Here is a 12,022-nt window from a genome sequence, read left to right on the forward strand (position 1 = left end):
AAAAGTTGAAGAGAGAAGCAAATTGGGTTCTTTGCCACCATTCCGAACAAAATGTTTTTAGAAATTTTTGTCTGGCGTGCAACCTTTCCATTTGTCTCTTTTATCTTTGTATTTTTTTTTTAGTTATTTATTAGAGAATAAATGTTTAATCTTTTAGATCTTTTTGGTAAGACTCTCACCTATAGATGTGCTCTAAGTCGAGAAATATTAAAGCTGATATAATATTTCTTATTATATATATATATATTTTTTTTTTTTGATTTGATGAAACAATAAGAAAGATAGAGAGAAGTGAGACAACGACTTGAGAGAGTGATATGATAGAACTTTTCAATTTCTTTTTTGATGATTCATTTTCCATGATGGGTTCTTTCATTTAAAAAAAAAGCATGCTATATGTGAAAATTTTCATGTTTTTCAACATTTCACAATAATGTTGATAACATTATTGGAGATGACTATATATTAAATTTCATATTTACAGTCCATTATACTTTTGCCATCTTTTTCTTATGTATGTCTTTCCATCATAAGATCTTATAGAGAAAATAATAACTTTTACAATATTATTCTTAAGATTTCCAATGTAATATTTATTTTTGAGAGATGAGAGATATTACCTTTAGTGATCATGTACGATTAAACACTATCTGCCAAATATATATCTCCATCTTGAATCTCAAAAACTTGCATCTTTCCAATTTAACTCACAAAATATGCATTTGTATGAACTTTGACCATTATATAAAATAATAAATTTTATCTTCTTCAGGAAGATTATTCTCATGTCACATCAAAATTTCATTTACATTTTCTGAATAAAAAAAAGTATTTAAAATATCAAGATAAGTATTATTATTCAAGTCATGAAAAGATTGTCCTCGTCATAGGAGATGAAGTTTATTTCACGTCTTTTCTCTTTTTCTTTTTGATTCTCGATATTGATAGGTTAAATATTTTGGCGTACGAAAAATACGTACCCAATATCTGTTCATACCACATATGTAGCAAACTTTCTCTGTTTGTCTTTTATCATTCGGGCCACTTTCATTTTTGTGGAAGTTTTTATTATTTCTTTTATCATAGGGACATAATCTTCTTTCTCGTCTTCTTCCACGACCACGATAGCAGTTTCTACAACTTCCATATCCTCGTCCTTTCCAATAATTATAACTGGAAATGCAACTTAAATCTTTACATCATGCCAGACATACCAATATACTGCATCCACTATGTTTTTCTCCACTAAACGTGTAACAAACCGTTTTTCATACTACAAGGTCATTTTTCATTTCATTCTCTGGAAAAATGTACACTTTTTAGATGCTTGGACTTCTGGTTCAAAGTTGTATCGTTTTTCTAACAAGCTTTACATCACTTGATTGCCTCATTCACTTTTGGCCAATCTTTTTTTTTACACTCATATATAGAGGTAGATTCATGATCCTCATTTGTATCACACATTTTCTCTTTTATTATCGAAAATCTATTTTTATCTCTGCTTCCATCTTTTCATCCTTAATGACATGGTTAATCAAGATATTTTTATCATCATCAATGATCTACTCACGTATCTGATTATAATATTAATTATATCAACGTTCTTTAAAAGATTCATCATCTATTCATATATTTGCTCCTTTTAGAGGATTCTTTGGAACCAAAGTAATCTATCGCGTTTCTTATGTTTCGTAGACTCATAAACCATCCTTGCAGGACATATATTCAAATTGGATTCTTTACAGTTGGAATACGAGATTCACAATTTCACAATGACACGCAGTCAATTATGTAAATGTATTATCCTATGAGGATCCATAACTTTCTATGATAATACATTTCACATATCTCATTCATCAGCAGCATATATGCTTATAACAACCTTGCGAGCATATCTATAATTATTATGTATACTTTATCCCTTTTGGATTGTATATAGGCGATGAACTGTATCGTGCAAATAAATTGGTATCTAAAACTATATTTTATCAAAACTGACTTGCAAGATATATAAGCTCACATATGCTTTAAAAATTAGAACAAAATCAAGAATATATTCATTCTTCTCCAAGGTATGTTTTGATTTAGAATTGATTTATTTTAGAAACCCCGTGTTTGGTAGGTCGATTTTGTAGATGCAAGATATTTATTAGATTCTCATACAGCTCGATCGCAAATGGCTATGTTTTTACTATTGGTAGAACTGCAATCTTTTGGCGTTCCCAGAAACAAACTCTGGTTGCAACTTCGCTAAATCACGCAGAAACTATAACATTTCACGAAGCATGTCAAGAATGTGTGTAGCTTAGGTCTATGAGTCATCACACACAAGAAGCAAGCATAATAAATACAAAGAAAGAACTAACAAAAGTGTTTGAAGATAACTCAGCTTGTGTCGTTCAACTCAATGTAATTTATATCAAGAACGACAGAACAAAACATAATCCTATCCTACATTCGAGAGCTCGGGAAAAAATCAAAATTTGGACATCGAGTATATACGGTCATGCGATAATCCAGATGATTTGTCCACAAAGGCTTTTTCAACTACAACATTCTGAAAATACGTCTATGGTATCAGAATGCGGCATTTGTGTGACAATGAAGAAAACGCTATGTTCATTATTCTCATGGGGAGATTATGTCAATGTACTCTTTTTCTCTTGTCATAGTTTTTATCCCATCGGGTTTTTCTATGACATGGTTTTAACGAGTCAGCACGTAATACACGATTAGATAATTAAGAGGGAGTGTTATGAAAGATGATTATCCAATGGACGCTTGTCTCCCTCTTATCCTCATCATGATCACGTGTCTTTGTATCTTTTAAAGAGAAAATAACTAAGAAATAAATTTGTCTACTACAAATAGTAGTGTTTGTATGTGAGAAGAATAACAAGATCAATAAAAATCACATATTACTTCTTTTTCTTTCACGTTAATTTCTTCCTATACAACAAAAGAATATGATAATATTATAATATAAATACATATGTACAAATACATCTACATCCCACCTCTTATTTACAAAACAAATTTGAAAGGAGAGAAAAGAGACTAATAGATTTACGGATGTAGAAATTAATAGCTGGACTTTTTTAACATTTTCTATAGGAGAAATCAATTTTTCTTCAGTCGACAGTATCTAGCAGTGACATGGAAAATTAAAGCTCTATGATTGGTGGATTTTTATGTCCACATGGACGCCTTAGCTGTTGGGCATATTACCTTTTTAGTGTTAAATTATTTGATCACTAAGATCATTTCCAACTCACTCCTATATTTACCTATATAATAACATTTAGAGTCAAAACTAGTCTAACTATACTTTATTTCTTCTTTTAAAATAGAAATTGCTATATTTTCTTCTATTTATAGAGGAATAAGAATTTTCATATATTTTACTTTATATTTGGAGATTGCTATTTTACAGAATTAACAAATTTCATATGTATTATAGAGTTCTTCTATTTTTAGGAGAGAAAAATAGCAACACATTGGAGATGGTTTAACCACAAGCGGCAAACTTCTTCTATTTCATTTGTTACATTAGTTGATAGTGAAAAATTGGCAATGACATAATTAAATATTTATAGTATGTTGATAGAATTCTATGGAGTATTTCAACATAAATAAAATTAGAAATTAAAAATAAATAAATAAATAAATGAGGCATCATTAACAATAGAGTTTTTCCTTACTTAAAGCTCAAAAAGCCTGTGATTTAGGCCACATATATATATATACGATGTTTCTTTTTATACGATGTTTCAGTATAAATAAACACATTAAGAAAAATATTATGTTAAAAAAAAACACTTGATTACAAAAGGGTAATAGAAAAGCAATTAATCATTTCTATTTAGAACAGAAAGCTACACGTTAACTTTGTGAATAATATTTCTATTTTCTTTTTAATTTGGAGCTAATCTCTCTATTTATTTTGGCTATCAAGAAAAATTTAATTACTTTCTTTTGACTTTATTATAAATAGTGTAAAATTTGTAAAGAACACACGTTTACTCATTTGTTTATAAAACTTTAATCAACTATTTTAATAATTTTTACATAAAAGTTTCAAAGCATCTTACAAACTGAAATAAAAAATCCACCTAAACATAATAAGATATAAAACAAAAGGAGTATTAGTTTTGAAGGCAACTTGTATGATTAAAAACATGTTTGATATTCACATAGTAACTGGTTGTGTGATATTTTTTTTACTATTTTAAATTTGATTCCCTTAATTTAATCTTAAAAAATATATTTCTTAAATTTTCATTTTGTTATCTTTAGCCCAAAATGACTTAATTTAGTGTGTTATACTGCTTTATTTCTTTGGTACGACGTTTTAGTAATTTTATGCCTCATTACTTCTTTGGCTGTCAGAAAGTTTTATAGACTTATTACTAGTTTATATACTTTTAAATAAAAAATTAAAAGTATATTTATTAAAATTGTAGTTAAAATAGATATATTAGTCTAAGACTTAAAATAATGTATAAACTTTAATATAAAATATATTTATGAATTTAATGTATCGTAGTCTATGTGGTGTAAATTCATGGTATTTGATTTTAGTTCTTTAAATGAGTACTGTTTTAAAATTTAAGTATATGTATTATTTTAAATAATAATGTTTTTTAAATAAAAAATTAATTATGGGATAATCTCCTATATATTAAAAGAGAAGCATTACAACATATTTTAGTAGCCACATGTCATCACCACAATCATTCTTAGAATCCTTAGAAAAATATGTTGGTCCATATAAATATATAATAAGCTTTTTATTAAACTAACCATAAATTAGTCATAAATGTTCTTCATTGTTTCCTTAAATAAAAATCACGGAATTACCTAATGTGGCTAAAGTATATATATGACAATTAATGATTTTGAATAATAAAAATTTGATAAAAATTAGTCTATTCTCTATCATTTTTTTTTAATTTTAACTTATTAAAATAAATTAAACAACCACATTAACTATATAATAAAAATTTAGATTTTTTCATATATTTTATATTTTGAATTTTTAAAAACGAATATAAATGACTTAAGTTGCTAAAAATCTCACATAGAAATTTTTGTGATCCATGGTTTAAAATTTATGTTATAACAAGATATAAATGATTACAAAATTACATAAGTAGGAAGTCTCATCTAATAAATATTATATATATATATACTAATAGTTTTTAAAAATAAATTATATACCATATAAAATACATAAGTATTTTAATTCGAATTTGCTTTGAATTTTTTTTATAAACAATTTGAACAGTTATTGACAACTTAATATTTAGATTTTAAATTTTGTATTGAATGTTTTTAAAATTATAAATTACTAAAACTATTTAAACATCCCACAAATTTTTTTGTTGTATCTTTGATTTAATTTTTTTAATAAATAAATACAAATGATCAAAAATAATATGAGTATAAAATATTTTGTAACAGATGTCAATATTAAAAATGTACTATATATCTATGTTAATATCATTTAAACTTAATTTTATGCCATATAAAATAGAAAAAAAAGTTTGGCTGGATTAATAAAATTTATTTAAGTATTTGTACCATTTAGTTATATACGTAATAGTTAATAAATTTTTTAGTTATTCAATATATATTTATTATTTCATAATATTTAAAAAATATAGAATACTTGAAAATAATATATATATATATATATATATATATATATATATATATATATATATAATATTCATTCCGCGCAAGGCGCGGATTTTAACCTAGTTATATATTATACGAAAAACGATTGTTTGCTACATGAACAATACATCACTACATAGTCACATATTTGGACAAAACTATGTATTAAATATTACATGAACTATATAACTCATATGGCAACATCCCTGAACTAATATGTGTTATGTTACTAACACCTCAACATAATTACAATAGCCATTAAAGTGTATCAGACTTGTAATCCGACAATATTCGATGATGTGTAGCATGTTATGACATGTTATAATATTTTATAACATGTATAACATGTCATAACATGTATTTTGATTTAACATGCATTTTGAATACTTGGTCTACGTGGTTTCATTTTGTTTTGTTTTTATCATTTGGATATATGTTATGATCCATTTCTCATTAAAAAAAATTACTGCATGATGCCGAATTTCAAATCCAGCACATTTTTTCAGTATCAAAATTATATGTATAGTGTTAGCGACATAACACATATTAATTCTGGAATATAGTCCTGTGATTCATATATTTCGTATAGTTTTCAATATATTGCTTTTGTTTAAATGTGTGGTTATATGGTGGTGTATTATTCGTGTATCTGCTAATCAAATTTTCTACAATATGAAAAGATTTTTTGCGTTAGGCCACACAAGTTATTTTAAATTTTTAAATTTTTAGTTTAGTATTAAAATTTAATTATCTTATCAAATATTAAATATAATACTTTATTCTTTAAATTTTCAGTTTGAAAACCTCATGCGTCAACAATAGATATGTTTCTAGCCATTAGGTTGGGGGTAAAACTAATAGTGGTATGGCCATGTAGGTAAATATAATCAGCAAAACAGTTGTCAACATTACGGTTTTCCTACTAAAAACTACCGTAGGAATCAAAGACGCAATTCTCGTGATAAATGGACCAGGACGAAAGAAAAAAATTGCAGTATAACAAACTTATTATAAATAAATTTAAAGGATTAAAAATGGTCAAGAGAAACTGTAATTAAACTAAAAATTTAATATTGATATAAAAATAGTAGTAAGTATTACAATTTCTCTTGACCATTTTTAATCCTTGACCATATTTAGTCAAATACAATCTATCTTGACCATTTAGTAAGTAACATATCAATTAATTAATGTAACACTTTTGTCATCATCATAGTCATACATAATTTTGGTGGCAAAAGTGGTATATTAATCCATTAATATGAACTATGCTGATGCAGTGAATGGAGACTCATTTGATAAAAAAGAAGAGAAAGTAACGTACGTGGCTGCTCTATACTATATAACATAGCCAGAGAGAGTCGTGTTCTGTCGTCTTCAAGTGAATTGAGAAAGAAGCAAAGAGAGAGAGAGAGAGAGAGACAGAGAAGATATGAAGATGAGTGGATCTGATGAAAAGATTCTTCTACTGATGGGTATGGTGGTTTTAACAGTCGCAGTGAGGGCTATAGATGAAGACCCTACCGGGTTCGTGACATGGGGACATAATTACTACAAAACATGGGGACAACCAGCTTTGGTTATTAACGAAACCTCTGAGCTCCACCTCACCCTCGATCATAAATCTGGTTTATAACTCCTCCATTTTAATTACTTTAAAGCCTTAGATTTATACACACAAATAAAAACATTTAATTTGTATATATTCTAATCAAAAATATCATCAACATTTACCTTATCATAATTCAACCAAAAATAAAATAAAATCTAAAATCATAAACTGAAAACGTTTTTAATTTAAAACATTTTGTTTTCTAAATGTCATCTCTAAAAAGACCAGATAGCAGAAAATAATTTTCCGTTTATTTGGTGCGTTTTTGTTTCTACATGTATGTTACGAACTTGCGTTTTTGTCTAGACGATGCTTATGATTTGGTCCCATGTTCCTTAACAGGGTCGGGGTTTGAATCAAACTCGATATACGGATCAGGATCTTTCAATATGAGAATCAAGGCACCCCAAACCAAGTCTACGAGAGTCGTTACTTCCTTCTATGTAAGTATGTATGAATGACATAAAATTACGTACCTAGATGGCTTCTTGAAATATGTTTTAATTTTGAATGCAGCTAATGTCCAAATCAAGCCGCAATGACCAGCTATGTTTCCAGATTTTTGGAAATGGGCCAGCTTATTTGCTGAATACAAATATATTTATAAACGGTGAAGGAGATAAAGATCAGAGGTTTCATCTTTGGTTTGATCCAACAAAAAATTACCATTCATATAGGTTTCTTTGGAACCAACATCAACTTGTGTGAGTATTTTTTTAACACTTTGTGAGATCATATAACTTAACCAATTGATTGACATGATTAACATATTAAATATAGAAAGTATATTAACATAAATGTATTTCAACAAATGTCAGGTTCTATGTAGATGATACACCGATCCGAGTGTACAGGAAGAATCCAGGCATTTCGTACCCATCTGTGCAAACGATGTTTATGCATGGGAGTGTGAAAAACGGATCGATAGTTGACCCCAAGGAGATGCCTTACACTGCTGAGTTCCAGGCATCAACTATTGATGGGTGTGTAACTGATTTTTTTGGTATACAAAAATGCTTTGGTCCTGAATTTTGGTGGAATCGCAAAGAAAATTGGCAGCTGAGCTCTAGAGAGAGAAAACTGTATATGAATGCAAGGAAAGTGTACATGGACTATGACTATTGCTCTGACAGAAAGCTATATCCAGAGGTGCCTAAAGAATGTAAGTCACAATTAGCGAAAATTTAATACTTCATTCGCCACAAAAACGGAAACCGTTGAAATAATAATAAATGTTACTGTAACATTGTTTTGTAATACGATGTTACTATCAAATAGAAAGTATATCAATCAAAATAACTACTTTATTGCCATCGCTGCTAGCTATATTGATACGCCTCGTTAAAAAGCATGGATCCGAAGATCCGAATTGAAACTGAATTGAAATAACTGAAATCAAAATTGGACTGAAACTTTGGCAGTTCATAAAACTTTATATCCAAAATAATCACAAATGGAAGTTTAATTCCTAAAGAAACACTTCATGAAGCCTCCGAAAATTGATTAATTTATTTCTTCATTTTCTACATGACTCGAAAGGTGTCATATTGAAACCAAGAAATATAGCCTGCAGATATGGAGCTGGAGCTTCTAACTATGATGAATGCGATAAATTATGGATATGATGTCGGAAATAGACCAAATTTTATATCACCCTTCAATTCAAAATAGCAAAAGCAATGTCTCCTTGCATAACATGGATTCCAAACATTAATGATCTTTATGTGAATAAATCAAACCGAACCGATAATCAAACGAATATTTAAAAATATAAAATATAAATTATACATACATATAACATAGGGATAATTTGAAAATACTTTATTCATGATTTTTAATTTGAAAAATACATCTCTCTTTTCTTGTTTTGAAAACTACTCATTTTTCTATGTGATAGGACATCTTTACCCAAATAATCTAAAGTTTCCTATGGCTTCTGGTTTTATTGGGCCATTAATTATATTATCATATTGGCCCAAATAATCTAAAGTTTGTTTCAGTGAGATGCTATAGAAGAGAGTTGAGTCGCAGTGTCCCTTTGGAACTCATCAGATCCAAGCATAACGTTTTTAGTTTCTGTTTTTCTTCCTCATTGTCATCTACGGTAACCGATTGCAACTCCGCCTATAAATTTGTGTTGAATGCGATGAACGGCTTCAAACTTTGTCAAGCTCAGATTCTTTGGCTCCTACAACGATTTCAGCTTCTCGATTCCCACCTTCTCCATCTCTCCTCTTAACGATGATGATTCTCTCTCTCTCTCTCTCCCAGCCGCTTTGTAATGCCCCGACCTGTCCACGGCTAATGGGCCACCCACACCCGCTCTCTCGGTTCGTGGGCCCATCCCGTCTGACGATCGGTCCGTTAATTTTCCAAAAGCTCGAAATCACTATTTACTGACCCTGCAATCACCACCCGACCTTTTCCTGGCTTCACTCGTATACTATCGCGAATCACTTCCCAATAGGTCACCCATCTTTCCACTACTCCAGTTCAAGCACGTTTAACTCTGGAGTTCTTTCAGGATGTGCTCCGGAAAAGGTAAGTCAACTTTGGTGACATAGGTAGCCAAATTAATTTTCTTAAGCCTTTCTGTATATCACAACTCTGGATGTTAACACGCTTCCTCCGAGTCAGCTGAAGTCCACGGCAAAAGCACTTGTCCGCTTCGAGACAACTAAGCCGCGCCCATAAAGGGAAGTTAGCGTAGATACGAAGTCAGGCCCATGTAAGCCTATTTTGTATACTTTTAATTACCTTTGCGCCTTTTTAGTTTCCACTTAAACTCGAGAGAAACTGTTAATGTAGTTATGGAGGATCAGAACAAGAATGTTTGGCTATGGAGTTATGTCGCTGCATCGAAAAACAAAAAGCTCTATCTTTGACGTATCTCTCACTTCCGTAAGTTCTAAATCTCTATTTTCTCTCCGATTTTTATCAGACCCTTTCTGGTATATCTTCTTATTAAGATTCTTGATTTCTGATTCGAGTCCATGTATCCTTTTGAAGGTTGTGCTTTGTCTCGAGGTGTTAATGGTCTGAGTTTTCTTTTTCTTCTGTTTTCATGTTGTTTCCAAAATCATCTCCTCGCCTGAACTCATTATTTGTTGTTAATTCTGATGTTGGTTTGTCGTTTGATTCTATTAATACATGAAGAGACGTGATACCTGATGAATGCGCTCACTTAATTTGGGAGAGGAGGAAGACAGACGAAGACGTTGGAGGAATTAGACCACATAAGCTTTCTCTGTGTTGAAGGATATATCGGAAGGCTCAAAACAGAGAAATTACAGTTTTCATCATGTATCTAGGGTCTGTCTTAATGTTGGTGATGCTCTTGCTAAAACAGGCAAGACTTAGCAAGAAGGATTATGTTGTAACTTGGTTGTAGTGAACAATGTTTCATAATAAAAAAATTGACAAAAAAAAAATCGAGAGAACAATAAAAAAATATTGTAAGGGATTAAAGGTAATGTTCTTCTCCGGAACATGGTTGATGAAACAAATTAAAAGTCTTTTTTTGACAAAAAAAATTAAAAGTTGAGGACATTTACCAACTTATTTTCAAATAAGAATTATTGTATTGTTATTCTTTCTTTTGTCTAACCAATGTGGGAACTTGTGATTTGAAGATTGATAAGAGATATTCATTGTTTTATTCTTATAAAAAACAAACAATAGCAACTGATTCTTAAAATACGAAAAAAAAAAAATTCTTTTAGGCATCATGGAATAGAACCGCCAAAAGTTAAACGATGAACTAGATTCTTCTTTTTTTTTCTTCTTTTGACAACTTTCAATATTTATTAAAGAAAAATGTACAATTGCATGTGTAATATTTAGATTTTCCCAAACATTATATAGTAATTTCCTTTTTTTCGGTAAAATGTTAAATATTATACCAATTTTCAAATTTTGATAGATGATACAGAAAAAACTAGTAGCAGAAAAAAAATAACGACAACAAAACACAAGAACAAACTACGAACAACAGCAAAGCCACATACAATGAACATCACAACTCAAGGGAAATACAAGATTAACAACGAGACGGGCTCGAACCTATCAAACCCGAGAACAACATGAGAAACCTACAAGTTGCCGCGAGCTACTGAGAGAAGGGCGCCGTCTAACCCTGAATGCAACTGCTCCTACAGCTTCCTATAAGTACCCAGAGCACTCCCAGGCAAAGAATCGGAACACGGGTCCAAAACAAGCAGAGATAAAAGAAACCACCGACGGTACGAGGAGAAGCTGTAAACCAACGCTGCCATCGCTCAGTTGAATACGCTGGAGATTACCGCCTCCATTGCATCCCAACGTGACCGTGTACACCCATCTAACTGCCACTCATATAGAGAGACAGATCGGAAGTTGGACAACCCTCCGGAGGAGACAAAACCATAGCCGGACTCTGAAACCGCTGTCAAATTGTCGACCACGCAAACCGCTCAAATCGGTAACACCCACAAGCCACAACGACAAAGCTGTTGAGATTGTTTGAGAAGAGAAAGTGACAGAGCAGGTCACTAACACCGACCACCACTAAAGTCTGAGGAGAGCATAAAACATAACCGGAGCCAAGCCGGAGCAAAAGCGAGACTGGAGGAACTCAAACCCTAACGCGCAGCCACCAGGGAACACGGAGAGGCGGACCGACGCCTCCGCCACCGAAGGACCACACGCACTGCACCATCGGAGAACACAATAGAGCACCACAAACAAGACAGA

At 30.8% G+C, this 12,022-nt stretch overlaps 1 protein-coding gene across 2 annotated transcripts; it reads left to right on the forward strand.

Annotated features, from left to right (window-relative positions):
• The first annotated feature begins 5,856 nt into the window (after nucleotides 1-5,856).
• Nucleotides 5,857-11,428, forward strand: LOC125575796 (probable xyloglucan endotransglucosylase/hydrolase protein 11). 2 transcript variants are annotated; one of them, XM_048734878.1, is made up of 6 exons: nucleotides 5,857-7,307; nucleotides 7,634-7,734; nucleotides 7,808-7,995; nucleotides 8,110-10,192; nucleotides 10,301-10,327; nucleotides 10,448-11,428. In XM_048734878.1, exons 1-4 carry the CDS (start codon nucleotides 7,112-7,114, stop codon nucleotides 8,477-8,479), a joined length of 855 nt encoding a protein of 284 aa, XP_048590835.1. In that variant the 5' UTR covers nucleotides 5,857-7,111; the 3' UTR covers nucleotides 8,480-10,192; nucleotides 10,301-10,327; nucleotides 10,448-11,428. The 2 variants fall into 2 exon arrangements, with proteins under 2 accessions (XP_048590835.1, XP_048590836.1); XM_048734879.1 differs by lacking the exon at nucleotides 10,301-10,327.
• Nucleotides 11,429-12,022: the final 594 nt, after the last annotated feature.

The sequence above is a fragment of the Brassica napus genome, chromosome A6 (genome assembly GCF_020379485.1).
Source record: "Brassica napus cultivar Da-Ae chromosome A6, Da-Ae, whole genome shotgun sequence".
In the NCBI taxonomy this organism is placed as follows: Eukaryota; Viridiplantae; Streptophyta; class Magnoliopsida; order Brassicales; family Brassicaceae; genus Brassica; species Brassica napus.